At 39.5% G+C, this 22,309-nt stretch overlaps 1 protein-coding gene across 5 annotated transcripts in view; it reads left to right on the top strand.

The window, feature by feature from the left end:
- HIBCH (3-hydroxyisobutyryl-CoA hydrolase) overlaps positions 1–22,309 on the top strand; it is a 118,557-nt gene that overhangs the window by 27,293 nt on the left and 68,955 nt on the right. For all 5 annotated transcript variants that reach the window (XR_012421309.1, XR_012421310.1, XM_045367403.2 and 2 more), the window contains 2 exons: positions 1,849–1,929; positions 5,021–5,073. Coding sequence is in view for 3 of the 5 variants with exons in the window: in XM_045367403.2 (XP_045223338.1) it covers positions 1,849–1,929; positions 5,021–5,073 (134 nt within the window). In the remaining 2 variants the exon portion in view is untranslated. The remainder of the gene's footprint in view (positions 1–1,848; positions 1,930–5,020; positions 5,074–22,309) is intronic.

The raw sequence follows: 22,309 nt of genomic DNA, 5'->3' as shown, positions 1-22,309 counted from the left end.
CCATTTCAAAAACAAACACCCCAAAAAACTAGGAAAAGAAGTCAACATATGAAACATTTTGAAGGAAGAGATAACAGAATTCTAGAGTTAGGAGGCCCAAGCCGGCAGATCACCTGAGGTTGGGAGTTTGAGACCAGCCTGGCGAATATAGTGAAACCCCGTCTCTACTAAAAATACAAAAATTAACCGGGCTTGGTGGCGCATGCCTGTAATCCCAACTACTTGGGAGACTGAGGCAGGAGCATTGCTTGAACCCGGGAGGTAGAAGTTGCAGTGAGCCAAGAGCCAAGATTGTGCCACTGCCCTCCAGCCTGGGTAACAAAGCGAGATTCTGTCTCAAAACAGACAAAAAACAAACAAGAGAATTCTAGAGTTAGTGTAAAAATCGGTAGACAACATTTTGTGTGTAATACTTTCCCATAAAGGAGGAAACATATTTATGAAATGTTTAGTTTGTGTTTTAATAGATAAATCTCAAAGGACTTAAAGATAGGAAAGGCATATGAGTTGCAGTATATAGAAGAGGAAACTTTGTTAGCAGTCTTGAGATTGACTGGAGGAAGAATATGGTAGGAGATGTGAACTCTGGGTAATAGAAGATTGCGATAGAAGTGAAACCATTTGATAGTGTTCACTATTCAGTAGATATTTACTGAGCATTTGTTTTTTAAGCCAGGTAATGGTATGCTGTAGCAATGTCTTTGAGAAGTTACATTTCTATTTATGTTAGTAAATAAGAATGTCAGTATATTATTTACCTGTCTAGCCTCACCTTTTCCCTTTGCCCTTTAGTCTTTTAAACTGTTTGATTCTTGATTTTACTCTTCTTTCTTGACTTTGAGGCTTTGTAGGGTACTACTTCCCCTACTCAGAATTTTTCTTCCTGTCATTTTCTAGGAAATTCCTATTTACCTTTTCAAACTTGGCTTAGGGTTACCTCTTCTAGGAAGCCGCCTTTTAATTAATTACACATCTCCTGCTCCCATTCTCACAGCACCCCAATTCTTATAGGAGAAAGAATATGTTTTAGTATCAATCTGAACTCCAGGACAGCCATCTTGTGTTGCTGTCTTTATTATCTGCAACACCTAAAACATTACTTGGTATGTAGTAGATGCTCAGTAAATGTTTCATGGGGGAAATGAATGTGACAGAAATATTTAAGGACATGGGGTACATTGTAGCGCTATACACACACAGGTATAATACATTTTGTATTAAGATATATTACCAAAAGAAATGTATGTCTAGCAAATGTTAATTTAAGTGCTAGAGAAAATAATCAAAAGCAAATATGGTTTGCTACAATATATTATTTTTTTTTTAAAGACACAGGGTGTCACTCTTCTGTCCAGGCCAGAGTACAGTGGTATGATCCTGGCTCACTGTAGCCTCAGTATCCTGGGCTCAAGTGATCCTCCCGGCTCAGCCTCCTGAGCAGCTGGTACTACAGGCACATGGCACTGCAGCCAGCTAATAAAACATTTTTTGTTGAGTCTCACCAGGCTGGTCTCAAACTCCTGGCCTCAAGGAATCCTCCCACCTGGTTTCTCAAAGTGCTGCAATTACAGGTTTGAGCCACCATGCCCAGCCTGTAATTTCTGATGTAACATTTTGTAAGAAGCATGGAAAACAAGAATAGGAATTTTTGCCTCGAAGCTTTGACATTGGACTATGGATCTGTGACTATAATATAATTTCTGTGGCAGGGGCAACTTCAAAACTTTAACAAGTCATTTTAGAGTACTCCCTTTCCCCCAGTATTTGATTATCATAATACTTTTGATCTAGTTGACAACATTGACTATTAAATCGTTTTTTTTTTAATTTGTAATCTTTCCTTCCTAGTGATCTCGGAAGCTGAAAAGGCAAAACAGAATATAGCTCCAGTTTTCTTCAGAGAAGAATATATGCTGAACAATGCTGTTGGTATGTGTGTTCTGCTCAGAGCTTTGGAATGGAATAAAGAAATGAGGTGGACAACCGGGTGCAGTGGCTCACGCCTGTAATCCCAGCACTTTGGGAGGCTGAGGCGGGCGGATCACGAGGTCAGGAGTTCGAGACCTTTCTGGCTAACACAGTGAAACCCCATCTCTACTAAAAGTGCAAAAGATTAGCCGGGCATGGTAGTGGGTGCCTGTAGTCCCAGCTACTCGGGAGGCTGAGGCAGAGAATGGCACGAACCTGGGAGGCGGAGCTTGCAGTGAGCTGAGATAGCGCCACTGCACTCCAGCCTGGGCGACAAAGCGAGACTCCATCTCAAAAAAAAAAAGGAAATGAGGTGGATGTATGTACCTTGTTAAAAATGTAATCAATAGGCAGTCTTACTTAAACTTTTAATACCATGTGCCAGGCGTAAATAAAGTTGATTAAACAATTTTGAGTGCTTATTTAAAAACAGTAACCCTTTAATATTAGTAGGCTATACTTAACTGCTGTTTGTTAAAAAATCAATATGAGGCCGGGTGCGGTGGCTCACGCCTGTAATCCCAGCAATTTGGGAGGCTGAATGGGTGGATCACCTGAGGTCAGGAGTTTGAGACCAGCCTGGTCAACATGGTGAAACCCCATCTCTATTAAAAATACAAAAATCAGCTGGGTGTGGTGGCACGTGCCTATAATCCCAGCTACTCTGGAGGCTGAGGCAGGAGAATCAGCTTGAATCTGGGAGGTGGAGGTTGCAGTGATTTGAGATCGCACCACTGCACTTCAGCCTGGGCAACAAAGCGAGACTACGTCTCAAAAAAAAATCAGTATGAGAATATGGATTTCTGATCATGTGGTAGCTTTAGCTTTCTTGGGGGGAAAAACCTTGGGTTCCAGTTTTCTCTATAAAATGAAGTATATAGTATCATTTCCTAATTCTTAAAGAACTTGGGAATAAAAATTTCTTTATATTCAAGGTTCAAGGTTTCATTGGAGGTGAAGCAGTGTTTTTATCAAGCATGTGTTTCAAAAGTTAAGATACAGGAAGTAACATAATAAGTACTTGTGTACCCTCTAGCCCAGAATTAACAGACATCAATATTTTATTTTTGCTTGATGATTTAAAATGTCTTCAAAAGAAATATAATACTGCAAGTCTGGAAGTTACATTTCAGTTCATTTTTTTGCTTTCCTCAGTGCCATTACTTTCCCCAGAAGCAACCATTTATCCCTCCTCAAAAACAACCATTGTCATTAATTTTCAGTGTATTCTCCTAGACCATATTTGACATTTTTACTAAATATTTATGAACTAAAATATCTTAAGTTAGAATTTGATTGAGTACGTGATATTAAAGTATTTTGACATAGTTGAAAAAATAAATTCAGTTTTTCTCACGTGCCTTTTAGACAAACGTATTTATATATTGGCATAAAAACATGGATTAATATCTAGTAGACTAAACACATGGGGATATATATGTTTTTGTAAAAACATGAATTGATGAAAATAATTACTAAGTGATGAAAAAAGCTGTGCAATAATTTAACATTGAAGTATTTAAAATAGTAAAACATAAGTTTATTTTAATTTTATTATTTATTCATCTATCTTTTGAGACAGAGTCTTGCCCTGTCACCCAGGCTGGAGTGCAGTGGTGCGATGTTGGCTCACTGCAGCCTCTGTCTCCCAGGTTCAAGTGATTCTCCTGCCTCAGCCACTTGAGTAGCTGGGATTACAGGCATGCACCACCACACCCGGCTAATTTTTGTATTTTAATTAAGGACAGGTTTCACCATGTTGGCCAGGCTGCTGTCGAACTCCTGACCCTAGGTGATCCACCTGCCCCGGCCTCTCAAAGTGCTGGGATTACAGGCGTGAGCCATCGCACCTGCGGTGTATAAGTTTAAATGTATAAGTTTAAAGACAAAATAGAAATGCAGAACATTGTATCATATTTTATACAGCAAAGTAGACAAATAGAGGCTGCCATTTTTTAAGCTTTCCAATTCCTTTTGTTTTTTAGCTTTTATTTTAGGTTTGAACTAAAAGATTTTTACTTTGTATTTAGAAATTTACATAAATACTATCTTACTGTGTATACCATTCCATAAATTGTTTTTAACAACATGGAATATAACTGTTCTGTGGTGTCCAATATTATGATTATATCCCACATTAATTATCTGTTCTACATTAATGGATATTTTAGCTTCCAATAGTTACTAACATAGATAGTTGTACTCTTGTACGTGCTCCCTTATTTCCCATGCGCAAAAGTTTCTCCAGAAATAATATGTAGAATGGATAGATCATAGTGTTTATGCATCATTACTTTGTTTCCAAATTCTTTAAGATGCGTTTTCTACATGTCTTTTGTCTTGGCTGCTGTTGGACTTTGGGTCTTCCATATGAATTTTAGAATTGTTTCATCTGGTTTCACAAAAGTTTCTACTGAGATTATGATTAGACTTAGAATGAATTATGGGTTAATTTGGAGAGAGTTGACATCTTTGAGATGGAGTCTTCTCAACCATAATGTAGCATAGCTCTTCCTTTTTTTTGTTTTTTTTAAAGATAGGGTCTTGGTCTGTTGCCCAGGCTGGAGTGCAGTGGCGTGATCACAGCCCACTGCAACCTCAACCTCCTATGCTTAAGTGATCAAGTGTTCCTCCCACCTCAGCTTTCTGAGCAGCTGGGAGCACAGGTGCTTGCCACCACACCTGGCTATATATTTTTTAAGAGATGGGGTTTTGCTGTATTGCTCAGACTTATCTCATACTGCTGACCTCAAGCAATCCTCCCACCTTGGCCTCCCAAAGAGCTTAGATTACAGGTGTCAGCCACCACACTGGGCCCTGGTTTTTTGTTTAAAATCAAAGGTTAAGTTGTTAAATGATAACGAATAGATAGGATTGTGTTGGATTGACATTTAAAAATACGTATTTTATAAGCCATACATTTAGTCATCTTTGGTGTTTCTTGCTAAAATTTCCTAGGAAGAATCTTGAGTATATATAATGTGGGTTTTTTTTAGAAAAAGGGAATGTATTATAAACACTGTAACTAAAATTACAGCTCTATTTCTTTCAGGTTCTTGCCAGAAACCTTATGTTGCACTTATTCATGGAATTACAATGGGTGGGGTAAGTAGACTTTTTACTCCAATCATTGATGTGAGTTGTATTAAAAATAAGTTAATAATTATTAAACAGAAGTGAGCTGATGAATGTAATATAATAGACCTCGTTGAAACATAATTGTGTGGATTTTGGATCCTGACAGATTTGAGATATAATATTTGCTTATAGCACTTTTAGACTATCCCAGCCCAAAAGAATGTTTTATGTTCTTAATTATGTTATATGGCTGGGCATGGTGCCTCACATCTGTAATCCCAGCACTTTGGGAGGCCAAGGTGGACGGATCACTTACGTTAGGAGTTTGAGACCAGCCTCGCCTACATGGTGAAACCCTGTTTCTATTAAAAATACAAAAATTAGCTGAGCATGGTGGCACACACCTGTGATCTCAGCTACTCAGGAGGTTGAGGCACGATAATTGCTTGAACCCAGGAGGTGGAGCTTGCAGTGAGCTGAGATTGCACTACTGCACTCCAGCCTGGGTAACAAAGTGAGACTGTCTCAAAAAATAAAAAAAAAATACACACACACACACACACACACACACACACACACATTATATGCTATTTTAATTTTTTGAATTAGCAAGTTTTTTTAAGCAATGGAAACTTTTTATCTTTTAATATATAGAGCCTTTTTTCTACTTAAAAATAGGAACTTCAGAAGAGAAACTAGAATGTTGAGTTTTTTTTTTTTAATTCAGTATTAGAGATTTGGTTGCCTAAATTGTACCTGTTACTCAAAATTTCACCTTAGTGGAAGTGTTTGGATTCTTTATGAAGTTCTCTATAACTGCATTTCTGTCAGTTGACAAATATTCTGCCTCTGTGCTATTACAGAGAAGTCTAAAATGTAACTGACATTGATTAACTTGACCTGGAGTTAGAGAAAACATGAAATAATTACAAAACAATTGGTAAATTGTAAGGTACTGACAAAGATTAGCCTTTAAAGAAGTGAGGGGTCAGAATGGGTCTTCATGGCAGGAAAGGGCTTCATGGAGAAGATGGTGAATTGAACTGAGCCTAGAAAGGTAGTGGAGGAGAGAAAAAGTAATGTCTTTTCCTCACCGATTGCAGGGGTCATGGCCAATATCCGTATAACAAAAGACAGATTAACAATAGAGAAGCATAACACATTTATTTAATCAAAGTTTTACATGACATGGGAGCCTTCAGAAATGAAGACCCGAAGACCCACAGATCCAGGAAAAACTGTGTTTTTGTGTGTAAGTTCAACGAACAATGGATGGTCACATAGAAGTATGATTGTACAAAAACGGTATTATTCATTAGTAATAAATGGGGGAACTTAGGTAGGCTTGTTTGTTGAGATTCTTCTTGGCCTCTCTGTGTAACATTCCTTTCCTCCAGGTATAGAATGGGGCCCTTGTCACATGAGGGTTTAATGACTTTCAAGGCCAGGTGTCGTGGCTCATGCCTGTAATCCTAGCACTTCGGGAGGCTGAGGTGGGTGAATCGCTTGAGGCCAGGAGTTCGAGACCAGCTTGGGCAACATGGCGAAACCCCATCTCTACTAAAACTACAAAAATCAGTTGGGTGTGATGGTGCGCACCAGTAATCCGAGCTACTGGGGAGGCTGAGGCATGAGAATTGCTTGAACCCAGGAGGTTGTAGTGAGCTGAGATCATGCCATTGCACTCCAGCCTGGGTGACAGAGCGAGACTCTGTGTCAAAAAAAAAAAGAGAGACATACTTTCAGAAGAGGTAGGTTAGAGAACTTCTTTATGGCCAACTGTCCCACAAAAAGGTGGGGGAAAGTCACAGTGGCCTCCAAGTGGCCATAGTTTGGGGTAGCATGTCCTGAGCCATGACAATAGGTAGGACATAGGTAGGTAGGGCCCAGGTAGGTAGAGTCTAGGTAGGTAGGTAGTATGAGGCCAAAAGGTGGAATTTTTGAAATTCCACCTGTTCAGTGTTTTAAGGAACGATTTGGAATACAGGTAGTTCCCCACTTTGTTCTAGTAGAACCACCCTAAATAAGGACCGGAATTGCTTAGATCTTGCACATCATTTTGGGAAGGGATTCTACTAGCAAGGGCGATCTGTACCTCCCTGCTTCGCAGAAACTGAGTGTGGGTTGGTTGTGCTTTAACCTGGGGAAGATGAAAGCTCTCTGAAAAAAAATACTGTAGAATAAGAGGAAGGGAAAGAATCTGAAGCATTGAAGGAAGAGCTGCCCTGTGAATGTGAAAGAAACCAGGAGGAAATGAGGACAAAAACAATGGGCATACCCAACAGCATGAAAAATAAATGTGACCCCATTAAAACAGGAAAGAAATCCCATAAGGAGAGAGCAGACTCAGGTGAAAGGGCTACAAGTTGAAAAAGGGAAACAGATAACAGGGAGGATGACGGGGAACTAATACACAGTAGCAAAACTGACATTCTATTTTAATGGCATTAGATTAGAAAGAGGAATTTAATATTACAGATAGTGAAGTATCTGTGGAGAGTAAACTTGAGAAACTCTCACAAAGCATAAAAAAAATATGTAAGTGATAAAAATGAGTGTTTTGAGGTAGTGACTATGAAAGAAAGTTACTGGGAACCCAAAAAAGGAGTGATAAATACTTCATTGAAAGTAAATCAAACACTTGGAACAGAAATAATGATCAGATATGATGAAATAAGACTTTAAGTAAAAACAAAAACTCCCAAACTCAGATATGTATAATTAAAGGAAACACAGAATTTCAGATAAGCGAAAAGAGACCCACACCTAGATAAAAGCTCAGGTAAATTTTTTAAAATTATAAACCTTAAGAGAAAAAAGCTAATTGTGAGTAGTCAGGCCAAGGAATCAAGGTAAATGGGGTGATTAGTGAATGCATGTTATATACAGATTTCTTCAGATTGCTCTGTTACACAGTGTGACAGAAGTCAGTGGGTTGAGAAGTTGTGAAGTAGTTAGGATCCAAGAGTTTTCTCCCCAACTAAGTTGTTATTAGTATAAATATAAAATAAAAATATTATCAGGAATGGTAAATATATTGCTGACATATTATTGAGAATATTTCAATAACTATTTGGTCTAGTTGACCAAGAGATCACTTAAAGTTATAACTCAAGACTCTTTCTGTTATGAAAGGATTGGTGAACTGCCCTTGGTGCTATTAAGTGGGCAGAACTTCCATTTTTTTACAGAAGCCTGAGAATTATATTGCTTTAGCACAGCATGTCTGAATGCACTGGCCATGTTCTTCAGTACTGGGGCTTGTATAGCGTTTGTATATATTCCTCATGTATAACAACCAAGAATATTTATTTCAAAAGAAAGACTGCAGTGAAACAGACCAAGATAATGTTGTCTTGAATAGATGAACATGCTGCTGCTTCTTCATACTGGTCTCTGTTTTCAGTATTTAAAGAACATAAATTACTTTCAAATAAATATATACTTTATATCAGCCTTTCTTAACCAGAATTCCACCAGAGGATTAAGTCTTAATGCCCTAAAATGTTCTTGGGTTTGCCTAGAGAATCCGTCTCTAGACTGGGGCCTAGCAGTCTGTTTGAACAAGCCAAGCTCTCCAAGTAATTCTGAGTCATGTTAATTTGAGAAATAGGGCTCTAAGCCATCCCTTGAATATAATTAATTAGTTCCTATTTCTGTCCTGTGCTTCTTGAATGGTACTAGTTATGTACTATCCTTGGAAGAATTGAGAATATAATCACATCATTTGCAGTGATCTGTGGTTCAGATGAGGAACCCCTGAGAAAGTTTGTTTTATACTGTATTTTATCTGCTCCCTTAAAAAAATTGTGTCTTTTCTTCCATCAGGTATGCCCAAGCACATGCATCTCCTTAAAGACTGAAGTTCTACCCTCTTTTTTAATAGTCATACATAGTATGGATTGAGCATCTCTTGTCTGAAATGCTTAGGACCCGGAGTGTTTTGGATTTTGGAATATTTACAATATGTTATAAATAAAGTTTCAGTGCTGCAAAAGAAATAGCACTCGAATATAACATTTTATTTTTAATTCTCAGCAAGGCGATGTACTTCTATAGAAGGGTGTGCCCTTACAGATGGAGCAGTGGTGAGCACACACCTGGAAAAGGAAGGGGGAAGGAGTTCTTATTCCTGATAAACATGGCCCCTGCTGCTGTGTCATTCCCCTATTGGCTAGAGTTAGACCAGACAGGCTAAACTAATTCTGATTGGCTAATTTAAAGAGAGTGATGGGGTGAGTGGTTTGGCAGAAAAAATGGTTATGGCAGAGCAGTAAATTGGAATGAGTCAGGGTGGAGCAGGTAATCGAGAAAGGTTGCGTTATGGGGAAGTTAAGTTTAAAAGTAGAAGGCAAAGAATTGAACATACACTGATCCTTTGAAGAGAAATTTAGAACTCATATCTAACAACTTAAATCTTAAATCCAAAAATCTGAAATCTGAAATGTTCCACAATCTGAAATATTTGGAGCACCAACGTGATACTCAAAGGAAATGCTCATTGGAGCATTTCCGATTTCAGAGTTTTGGATTCAGGATGCTCAACTTACACTACAATTAGATGTGATTTCTTCTTCCATTGAGTCAGTGCTTTCAGTCTGTACTCTAAATTTGGTGTTTGTACTTTATTGTTACTTTATATCTCATCTTCCCAATTGTATTAGATGGTCTGGAAAGGGCAAGGATTATCCTACCTTTTTTTTGTTTTGGCCTTACCATAGCAACTAGGAATGTACAGTTATAGAAAAATTTTTAAACAATTATACCCTAAATAAACATCTTGTATGGCCTTTGAAAGGGTAAACAACAGGCTGGAAGTGAACAGTCTCTTTTTTTTAGTAGTGGGGTTTTGTGTTTATCTTGGTTTTGAAGGCCACACTTTTCACGTCTGATTTACAAACTTCTGTGATTTGAGCATGGGTTGTCCCCACCAAAACCCATGTTGAGGCTTGTTTCCAATGTGGTGGTGTTGGGAGGTGGTGCCTTTAAAAGGTGATTATGTTGTTAAGATGGATTAGTATCTTTCTTGCAAGACTGGGTTAGCTCTTGTGGGAATGTTAGTTTCTGCGAGAGCAGGTTGTTGTAACGTGAGGTTGCTTCCTATGTTTTGGGCTTTTTAAATGTGCCTGGTACCTCTTCTATTTCTCTGCCATGTTTTCATGTAACATAAGGCCTTCACTAGAAGCTGCCAGATGCAGCCTCTCAATCTTGAACTTTCCGGTTTGTAGAACCATCACCTAAAAAAACCCATTTTTAAAATTTGTTTTATAAGTTACCCAGTCTGTGTATTCTGTTACAGTAGCACAAAATGGACTGAGACAGAAAATTGGTACTGAGAAGTGTTGCTAATAACAAATACCTGAAAATGTGGAAGTGGCTTTGGAATTGGGTAATGGATAAACACTTGAAAGAGTTTGGAGGAGCAGGATAGAAAAAACCCTGTATTGCTGTGAATGGAACATTAAGGGTGATTCTGGTGAGGGCTCAGAAGATGACAAGGCTGGGGAAGATGTGGAACTTCTTAGAGATTATTTAAGTGATCATGGGCAGAATGCTAATAGAAATATGGACAGTAATGGCCATTTTGATGAGGACCCAGATGAAAATGAGGAACAAGATATTGGAGTAAAGGGCATCCTTGTAATAAAATAGCAGAGAACCTGGCTGGATTGGGTCCATGTCTGAGGGCTTTATGGAATTCAGGATTTTAGAGCCGTGAATTAGAATGCCTGGAAGAAGACCTATCTAACCCGCAAAGCATTCAGGCTGCTGCATGGCTACTTTTAATAGCTTACATGAAGCTGTGAGAGGGAAAAAAATGGCTGAAGATGAAATTTATAATCAAAAGGGAAAGAAAGCAGAAAGATTTGGAAAACTCTCAGCCTGGCCATGTAAAGAGTGAAAAAATTTTTTGGGAGAGGAAACCAAGGTGTGGCCCATCAATTTTTGCTAAGGAGAGTAGTACTTAATAGAAGGGATTATCAAGACAATGGGAGAAAGACCCTCAAGGCATTTCCGAGATCTTTGAGCCTCCCTTTCTCATCACAGGCCCAGAGCTCTAGCACAAATGGTTTTGGGTGATGGACTTGGGCCTCTGCCTATAAACTTACTGCCCAGGGCTACTTTGGGCCTCTGTTCCCAGAATTCCAGCACAGTGTTCCTCAGTTGTCCCCACTATGGCTCAAGTGGCCCTAGGTGCAACTTGACCTGCAGCTCCAAAAGATATAAGCCATAAGCCTTGGTGGCATCCATGTGGTGCTAATTCTGTAGGTTGTCAGAAAGCAGAGCTAGGAAGTCATGTGAGCCTCTACCTAGATTTCAAAGGATATATTATAGACAGTCTGGTGTCCAGGCAGAGACTTGTTGCAGGGGTGGAGCCACCACAGAGAGCCCATTCTGGAGAATGCCAAGTGGAATTGTGAGGTCAGAGCTAGAGCTGCCCTTGAGATTCTAGAACTGTGACCCACTGGCAGCGCATGGCACCAGTTTGTAACTTCAACTGGAGAGAGCTGAAGTGTGGGCTTGTTAGCAGTGGTGGATCCATACAGGTCTGAAGCAACTTGATTCTTGCCTCCTCGAAGGAAAGAATTTGTCCAAGGGGCGTAAGGCAGAGTGAGAGACCAAGGCAAGTTTTTGAGCAAGAGTGAGAGTTTATTAAAAAGTTTTGGAACAGGAACAATGGGAAGTAAAGTATTCTTGGAAGAGGGCCAAGCAAGCAATTTGAGAGATTCAAGTGTTCTCTTTGGCCCTTGACTTGGTGTTTTATACACTGGCGTGGTTTCGGGGTTTGAGTTTCTCCTGCCTTGATTTTTTCCTTGGGCTGGGCTGTCTGCATGTGTAGTGGCCTGCCAGCACTCCAGAGGGACCACATGTTCAGTGTGTTTACTCAAGTTGTGCGCATGCTCATTTGAGGCATTTTTGCCTTGCTAAGTTGAACATTTTTAGAGGAAGGGTCATATACCAGTTAAACTCTGCCATTTTGCGTCTTAATGCACATGCTTGGGCCCACTCGCCTAACTCCTGAGATCTTAATGGGAAGCTGCTGATCACCAGCTTCAGGTGTTTTCTGTCTGCTGGGAGACTGCCTTTCCCTGCTGCCAGCTGGGACCAGTTATTTTAGGGAGACAGTTTAACAACCACCTGACCATCACTTGATGGTCACCTGACATTCTGGGTGTGGGGGAGTCCTCTGCCCTGCTCATGTCTGCCTAGCTACCTACTCTTTTTTTTTTTTTTTTTTTTTTTTTTTTTGAGACAGAGTCTCGCTCTGTCACCCAGGCTGGAGTGCAGTGGCCGGATCTCAGCTCACTACAAGCTCTGCCTCCCAGGTTTATGCCATTCTCCTGCCTCAGCCTCCCAAATAGCTGGGACTACAGGCGCCCGCCACCTCGCCCGGCTAGTTTTTTGTATTTTTAGTAGAGACGGGGTTTCACCGTGTTAGCCAGGCTGGTCTCGATCTCCTGACCTCGTGATCCACCCGTCTCGGCCTCCCAAAGTGCTGGGATTACAGGCTTGAGCCACCGTGCCCGGCCTAGCTACCTACTCTTAACTGGTTGAGCCCAGAAAGCTCTAGGAGTAGGGTTGCTTGATACCTTGCGAGCCCACCTCCCCAACCCCACCCCAGTGTGCACAGGATTCAGACATGGAATGGAGATTACTCTGTAGCTTTAAGAGTTAATGTCTTCTTTCCCAGGGTTTAGACTTACTTGAGGCCTGTTACTCCTTTCTTTTGGCCTATTTCTGCCTTTTAGAATGGGAATGTTAGAAATGCTTGTTCCCTGGTGCTGCAAAGAAATAGCACTTGAACGTAAATTTAATTTTCTCAGCAAGGCCATTTTACTTTATGCAGAAAGAGTACACTTGCCAGCAGTTTTGCCACGAGAGTACAGTGAACAGAGGAGACAGGGTCATTTATAACCTGACACGGTCACCCTACTGCTGTGTCCGGTTTCCATTGACTGGAATGGGACCTCACATTCTGTATTTGTCCCGATTGGAACTTTCTAAAAGAGGCAAAGGCAGAGGAGAACAAAGGAAGGAGGAAGTAACTTGTGGAATGCTGAGCAAGGTAAAAACACCTCCAAATAAGGAAGAGGAACAGGATATGACCTAATGCTTGCTTGTACCAGTATAAGCATGCCAGGGCAAATATTAGGCTAAATTGTGGGAGCTAAGAACACAAAGTACATTGATTTCTTTATTAAGGCTAGCAGGTATCTAAGAATGTTAGCACAGGTCTTTGAATAAATTTTGCTTCTAAGAGAATTTACTATTTATTCCTAATTAGACAGGGAGGAAAGTCTCTTTGAAGAGGAACCTCTACTTTAGTTTTTACAGGAATACCCTATACCTGTCCTACCATTGTATCTTGGAAGTAGATAACTTGTTTTGATTTCACAGGCTTCACAGATGGGACTCTGGACTTTGGAATTTTGAGTTGGTGCTGAAACAAGTTAATACTTTGAGGATATGGAGCTAGAGTGAATGTATTTGTATGTGAGAAGGATATGAGTTTGGGAGGTCAGGGATGGAATGCTATGGTTTGAGTATTTTTCCCCACCAAAACTCATGTTGAAACTTAATCCTGAATGTAACACTATTAAGAAGTGAGGCCTTTAAGAGGTGATGGGGTCCTGAGGGTAGAGTAGTTTGATCCATTCTTGGATTAATAGGTTATCACAGGAAGAATGGCTTAATTACCATGGGAATGGGTCTGTTTTAAAGGCCAGTTTGGCATGCTTTTGCCCGCTCACCACATGATGCCTTGCACTGCTGCTGGGCTCTGCAGAGAGTCCCCACCAGCAAGAAGCCCCTCAACAGATATGGCCCCTCAACCTTGGATTTCCCAATCTCCAGAAGAGCTGTAAGACATAGATTCCTTTACTTTGTAAATTACGCAGTCTCAGATATTCAGTTACAACAACAGAAAATTTAAGACACCAGCATTTCTTAATATAAGATGTTTTATGAACTCTAACTTCTGAAAATGTAATCCTCTAGATCAGTGGCACTCAACCTTGTTTGCACTTTAGAATCATTTGGGAGTCTTTTTAAAATTCCAGTGCCTAGGCTTTCCTTATCTCCCATAATCATCAAATTGGATAGTGGAGTGAAACCTAGGCTTTTTTTTTGAGATGGAATCTTGCTCTGTCGCCCAGGCTTTAGTGCAGTGGCGCGATGAGACCTAGGATTTTTAAAGCTCCCTGGTGTTACCAATGTGAAGGTAAGGTTAAAAACTGCTGCTCAGCAGGTTCTTATGTGTGGTTGTGTCTCCTGTGACTTTTTTCTAAATCTCCCAAAGACTGTTTTTCACGTTTTAGTTTGTATCAGAATAACCTGGAGGGCTTGTGAAAAAGCAGATTCTAGGCTGGGCATGGCGGCTCATGCCTGTAATCCTAGTACTTTGGGAGGTCTAGGCGGGTGGGTCACTTGAGGCCAGGAGTTCAAGACTAGCCTGGCCAATGTGGTGAAATCCCATCTCTACTAAAAATACAAAATTAGCTGGGTGTGGTGGCAGGGTCCTGTAATCCCAGCTACTCCAGAGGCTGAGGCAGGAAAATTGCTTGAACCTGGGAGGTGGAGGTTGCAGGGAGCCAAGATTGTGCCATTGCACTTCAGCCTGGGCAATAGAGTGAGACTCCATCTTAAAAAAAAAAAAAAAAGCAGATTATTTCCTTGCCCCATTTCTAGTTTAGTCTGGAATGTGGCCTAAGAATTTGCATTTCTAACAAGTTCTCAGATAATGATGATTCTAGGGGGAGAGGAGTTCACTTTAGGAACAATTTTTGTAAGGTGTTCAGACTACAGTTTGTTCAAAAAGCCCTTATTTTCAGAATTTTTAGTAGAATTTTAGAATTACACATAATTGCTTAGTGTAGGCTTAGTATAGATACATTTTTAATCTGTTAAAAGAAAAACTTCACACAAATTTAACACTTTATCTGAGCAAAGAACCACTCATGAATCAGGCAGCATGCAGAACCAGAAGAGGTTGAGAGAGCTCCACCTTGCAACATGAGCAGTGAGCTTCCATAGGCTGAATGTGGAAGCAAATTAGAGAAATTACCTGATTGGCTACCACAAGGCATTTGCCTTATTTGGGCATGATGTGATGAGATGTTCACCCTGTATTGGTATGGTCTAATCAGTTGGCTGCCTATGATTGGCTGAAACTTGGCTGTTTGTTACAAAACTATACTCTTAAATTAGGTTTCAGTTTATTTCTATACTAAGTTTGCAATTTTTTATGCAGGAACTCAAAGTGCAGAGAGACAGTCTCAGTTCAATGACTTCTGCTTATTTAACATACCCTAGTACAGAAAGAACTGTGAGAATAATATGGAGCTGGGATTACAGGCCCCTGCCACCACACCCAGCTAATTTTGTATTTTTAGTAGAGATGGGATTTCACCACATTGGCCAGGCTGGTGTTGAACTCCTGGCCTCAAGTGATCCACCCGCCTTAAAAGGCATAGGAATAGTACTTGTTTGATTCTGGTCAATAAATTTTTTCTTACAATAATGTAAGAAAGAATTTTGTTAAGAATTTGTACAGTCCAAAAGATGGCGCCATAGAGCTTGGTTCCCCCTGCTTTCCTTTTGTTTTTATTATAGAAGGTATTAATTTTTTCCAGTATAGAAAATCACAGTTTTATTTTCTCTCGTTACCCACCATGAAGAGTAGCACAGCATTTTGTAGAGTCCCGGGATTGCTAAATTCTGTTATCTTTAAGATTTTAGAAATTCATTTACTCAGTTTTTGAAATACAGTAAAATAAAAATGTTACTGAGTTCTCCACATGGTAGATCAGAATTATGTGAAATTATTCCAGTGTTTCTGAAACAATTTTTTTATGAATAGATACTTAAATGACTAAATTTATTCTGTTTCTGGGGAAGACAAATTTTGTTACCCTTTTGCCCTTTATATAAAACATCTGGGGTTGCATTTTCTTAAGGTAATATGAGGGGACTTCAAAAAGTTTGTGGAAAAATGGAATTAATTAAGATAGACATAAAAAATAACTTTTTTTCTCAACATAAGCTCCATCAAATTTAAGATATTTCTTTTGTCAGCAGTGATACCAGTCATTTAGTCCATCCCTAAATAAATGAGGGTCCTGGGAATTTAAGTAAAAGGAGTCTTTTTTATATTGGTAACTGAAGAAAAAAGGGTGCCATTTACAGATTTTTAAAGATTGGTGTGTTACTCTGTTTGGGTTGCTATAAAAGAATACCTGAGGCTGGGTAATTTATTTGGCTCACAGTTCTGCAGGGTGTACAAGAACCATGGCACTAGCATCTGCTTCTGGTGAGGGCTTCAGGTAACTTCCAGTTATAGCAGAAGGGGAAGGAGAGCTGGCATATCACATAGCGAGAGAGGGAGTGAGAAAGAAAGGAGACGCCACGTTCTTTTAAACAGCCAGCTTTTGTATGAACTGATAGAGCGAGAACTTACTCATTACTCTGGGGATATACCAAGCCATTCATGAGCGATCTGCCCCCATGACCCAGACACCTTCCATTTGGCCCCACCTCTAATGTTGGAGAATAAATTTCAACATGAGATTTGGAGGGGACAGATATCCAATCTATATCAATTAGGAAACATAAAGGAGTCAGAAGGAACCAGATCGGGTTATAAGGTGGATGCCTAATAATTTCCCATTGAAACTCTCAAAATTGCCCTTGTTTGATGAGCAGAATAAGCAGGGGCATTTACGTAGTGTACGAGGAGTCTCTGATGAAACTTTGGGTGTTTTTCTGCTAAAGCTTTGGCTAAGTTTTTATGATAGTTCTTTGGTGCTCCAGAAAGTCAACCAGCAGCCTGCCTTTGAGCATCCCAAAAAATTGTTGCCAACCTTTGCTCTTGACCAGTCTGCTTGTGCTTTGACTGGACCACTTCTCTTGGTAGCCATTGTGGTTGTGCTTTATCTTCAGGATCATAGTGGTAAAGCCATATTTCATCTGCTGTTACAGTTCTTCAAAGAAATGCTTCAGGATCGCAGTCTCACTCAAAATTTCCGTTGAAAGATCTGTTCTTGTCTGCAGCAGATCTGGGTCCAATGATTTTTGCACTCATCGGATGGAAAGTTTGCTCAGCTTCAATTTTTTAGTCAGAATTGTGTAAACTGAACCAATTATAAAAGAATTGTGGCATTAGCTATTGTTCATGCTGTTAGCCATTGATCATCTTCAGTTAGGGCACAAACAAGATGAATTTTTTTCCTCACAAATTAATGTGGATGGTCTGCCACTGTTGGCATCTTGAACATTTTCTCGTGCCTTCTTAAATGAGTTATCTATTTGTAAACTGTTGATATCTTTGAGGCATTTTCCTCACAGACTTTTCACAACTCACCAGTGAGTTTACTTTTCTTCCACACAAGCTTTACCATAAATTTGATATTTGTTCTTGCTTCAATTTTAGCAGAATTCATGTTACTGTGATAGGGGCTCTTTCAAACGCTGTCTTATCCCTCTTAGGACCTCAAGCTAGATCCTGTTCTGGTATGTTATGACAAGTTAGTAAGAGTTTATGTTCATACAAAAAAATTTGAAGTTCATGCATAGTTTTTTTGCAATAATGCATATTCCGTGAACTTTTTGAAGATTCCTTGAATATAACAGAAATGCATATTTGTTTAAAAAATAAAATTAAGTAGATGTAGAACAGAGGAAAATCCTTAAATTTTTGTTTCATACATGTAGTACCACTCCTATTTCCCTCCCCAACTGAATTGGATTTAAAGAACATTTTAGGTTCTTCTCTCCTTCTCTCTCTCCCTCTAGTCTTCCTTTTCTCCACCACCTCTTGCATTTTAAAATAGAAATGAAGTTGGCTACCCAACCTAACTCAAAATACGGCACAGTATGGTATTGTTTTTGTGTTTCTCAGAGTGCTCTTAAGATGCTGCTAGTGAGAGGATTTTGTGATTATAGGAGACCACAATATGCCACCCTAAATATGCCACTTTGGCATATAAGGATTATTTTGAGCAGATTATTTTGAGAACCAGCAGACACAGGGTCATCTCTGAAAACAGTACAAGTTACTTTTTTGTAACAGAAATGTGTACCTAGAAAGGAAATCTCTATTTGTAAGAATGTCTCCCTTTCTGGGGAAGAGAAGGATAACCAAATGGCAAGAGACGCCTATCAACAGAGGCACCAACTTAATTCTGCAAAACAATCGTTTCTCTTATTTACCATGCTTTTTGTGGTTACCTTCCTTCACATTCTTCTTTCTAGTTGAAGTTGTTATGTAAGCTGGAGTTCTAGGCCCCCTCTTGGAGAGTTCTTATTTCTCCCTGGATAATCTCCTATGTATACATGAGGTGTACATGTTAATAAACTGTTTTTCTCGTGTTGGTCTGTTGTTAAAGCAGTCCCAGCTAAGAACTCAGAAGGGTAAGGGGAAAATCCGCCCCCCTACCCACAATCAATAATAGAAAATTAAGTTTTAAAGCGTATTTTAGAAAGGGCATGTTGTCATGACTAGAGAAGTGGGAACTGGAATGGAATAAAAATAATGAGCATATACATTACCCAAATGACTTTATTGCAGTACAAACCACCCACGTGAAAGTTGACTAGTGCTCAGTTAAATGGGAACTACTGAATCAGATTGTTTAGCCACTGATTAATGTCATTGAAGACATGTTCTTATTTTCATAAAAAGAATGAACAGTGCTCAAAGATTGAATTATGTTAATGTATTGCAAAGATTTGTTAGACATAATAGGTACCTTTTTCAGTTTTAAAAGGTGTTCTGTTTTTTGCTATTAGTGACAGTTGAATAGAAGACATTTTAAGAAACCATTTTTTAATTAAATAATAAAGTGCTGCGTTTTTCATAACAACATTTATTTTACTTAGTATGGAACCTGAGAGGCTGGGCGCAGTGGCCCATGCCTGTAATCCCAGCGCTTTGGGAGGCCAGCATGGGAGAGTCACTTGAGACCAGAAGTTCAAGTCCAGCCTTGGCAATATAGCTAGACTCTGTGTCTCCAAAAAATTAACCAGGCATTGTGGTGCATGCCTGTAGTCCCAGCTACTTGGGAAGTTTGAGGCAGGAGGATTGTTTGAGTCTAGGAATTCAAGGCTGCATTGAGCCATGATTGTGCCACTGCATCTGAGACCCTGATGCAGGGGAAAAAAAGAGAACCTGAGAGTTTATGAAAGAAGAGATGAAATAATTTTATTAAGATTTTTAGAGAAACTTGTGAGTTCAGCTTCCTTTGGTATACTTCTTCCCACTCACCTATGTCATTTAAATCTCTTTAAAAAAAAAAAAAACTGGAAGATATGAAAAGAGCTTTCTTTAAGACTGAAATATCAGTAACACAGCAGGAGCTGAGAGAGGAAAGATAGAGGGAAATTTCCCTTGGATTTCTAAGTGTATAGGTTGTATGTTTATATGCATTTATTTTTATCTATATTGATTATTGAACTTTCTCCAACTATGGATGGATATCTTGTTTTGATAGAGAGCGGTAGATCTCTCCTCATTACCAGATGAGATTCTCTTAGATTTCCTTCTGTCTTATTAGGGGAGAGTTAGGATTGCTTTTATTTATTTATTTATTTATTTATTTATTTATTTATTTATTTATTTTTATTTTCATTTATTTTTGAGACGGAGTCTTGCTCTGTCACCCAGGCTGGAGTGCAGTAGTGTGATCTTGGCTCACTGCAACCTCTACCTCCTGGATTCCAGCAATTCTTCTGCCTCAGCCTCCCGAGTAGCTGGGATTACAAGCGCGTGCCACCACACCTGGCTAATTTTTGTATTTTTAATAGAGATGAGGTTTCACCATGTTGGTCAGTCTCCCAAATCGCTGGGATTACTGGCATGAGCCACTACGCCTGGCCGTAGGATTGCTTTGAGTTGCGTAGTTTCTTACAGTAAATTTTTCAGAGTCATTTAGTGTCTTAATGAGATTTTTTTTTTTTTTAAACAGGTAAGCATTGGGTTATATTGATTTTTCAAGATGTAATGGATTATCATCTAAGTGATGTTCCTCTGGTGCTTGGCAATATACCACAGATAGTCTGTTTAATTGTATTTTACCACTTGTCTGTCTTATTAGATAGAGCCCTGTTTTTTACTTTCCTATACCCCATTTCCATCTACCCTTTAGCCCAGATGTCTAAGTTGGAGAGCGCTTTCATTTTCTTACCAAGAACTTGACTTCACTGCCTTCTGTCCCCCTGCCTCCCCATTAAGGTATTGTATTCTGGGAAATTTTTGACTTGCTGGGAGTATAGATATTCTTGGCAATTTTGACAAACTTACAGATTCTGAGATGTACAGGGAGTTTTTTTTTTTTTTTTTTTTTTTTTCCCCCCGTGGCCATTTCCTGTGGCTATATTGGTCAGGTTTTGGGTTCCTTTCATTTGTAATATGAAACCACCCTAGATTCAAGGTCAAGTGGCAGGCACTTTTGCCCTGTGCCTTTCTCATCTGGCCTTGATTCTGCCCCAACCATGTTGGTTTGGATGATTTTTGGTCTAGAGGTTTCTGTTTCTTACTGAGGCATGAAAGTATTTCAGAGAAGAAAAGTGGAGGAGAGCTCTTTGCCTGTAAAACGAGCTCATTCCCCTGAGGATATATGGATATGTGAGCTTCGAAACTAACTAGAGCCTGATTATTAATGACTTTAGCCATCATTTGAGATTGTTCTCAACTATTTTACTCAAGAAAGTGCAAAACTTATTGGATGTCTAGATGTGCTCGATACTGGTTGGGCTCTGGTGATAAAATACTGAACAAAACAGGCATGTTTTCCTTTCTCCTAGAGCTTACTGTCCAAACAGGCAAATGTGGGGAGGTCTGGAAATACATTAAACAATACTAGCCTTAACTGTGTGTATGTGTGAATAGTGTAGTGATGGGGGTAGTGTAGGGAAAGCCTCTTGGAGGAAGTTATATTTAAGCTGAGACTTAAGGAAGGAGGAATTTAATGAAAAGTCGAGAGTAGTAAAAGAATGCAATATATTGGTTCATTTGTGTGAGGGTTTGATGCAGTGTTGAATGACAGTGTGTGAGTGGGAAGATAATAGCATATGTGAAAAAGAGGTAAGAGAGAATTCATATTTGAGCAGAGTTCAGTGTGCCTACATTTTAGACTGTGGAGGAGATAGGGGTTAAATTCTGAGGCCATAGAGGTAAACAAGAAGCCAGATCAGCTCTCTTATAGGACGTGTTAAGTAGTTGATCTTCAGATCAATATGGAGAGCTAATTAAGTGCCTTTTAGCAGGGGCAATGTCTAGAACAGATTTGCATTTTAGAAAGATAACTCTGGTGTGAAGAATTGACTGGAGGAGGGTGGGATTGGAAGTAAAGTGATTATTTAGGAAGCTGTTGCAGGGAACTGGGTGAGAGATTATGGTGATTAAACGTAAGATAGAGGCCAGACACGGTGGCTCACGCCTGTAATCCCAGCACTTTGGGAGGCCGAGGCAGTGGATCACCTCAGGTTGGGAGTGTGAGACCAGCCTGGCCAACATAGAAACCCTGTCTCTACTGAAAATTCAAAAAGTTAGCTGGGCCCAGTGGCACTCACCTGTAATCCCAGCTACTTGGGAGGCTGATGCAGGAGAATCGCTTGAAACCTAGGAGGTGGAGTGAGCTGAGATTGCACCACAGCCCTCTAGCCTGGATGACAGAGCGAGACTCCCTCTCAAAAAAAAAAAAAAAAAAAAAAAAAAGAAAAGTAGGGTAGAGATAATGAAAGGGTAGATAGTTAGATTTAAGAGGGAGATTTTGGAGAAGACTTGATGGGTTTTGATGATGGATTGATTGTATGTGATGGATAAAGGTGAGTAAGAATGACTTTCAGGTTTCTAGGCTGGGCCATGGGATGAATGGTGGCACTATTTACTAACATTTGAGAAGAAAAGTGGCTATGGAGTGAGCTGGGGAGAGTGAAGGGAGATGAATTTAATTTTGGGCTGGACCTCCTAGAATGGTAGACTGTTAATACGTAAATAAGTTAAATATTTTCTCTCAATTATTTGTTGTTGAATATCATTTTTGTCATTTTAAAAATAACATGAATTATACATACCCAATAGCAAAAACTGTTTGGTGCTAATCTCTATGTGTTAGTCCATTAAAATATATTATTATATAATCAATATATTAATATGTATTAAGATGCAATATGAGCCCATTAATATGAGAAACATAGTAAAAAGTCTTTGTTTTTACTTTGCAGCCTGCTGTTTTGTTAATCTAATGCATGTGGTCCCAGAGAT

This window comes from Macaca fascicularis, chromosome 12 (assembly GCF_037993035.2).
Source record: "Macaca fascicularis isolate 582-1 chromosome 12, T2T-MFA8v1.1".
Lineage (NCBI taxonomy): Eukaryota > Metazoa > Chordata > Mammalia > Primates > Cercopithecidae > Macaca > Macaca fascicularis.
Note: the sequence above shows the minus strand (reverse complement) of the source record. Positions and strands in the feature narration are given on the sequence as shown.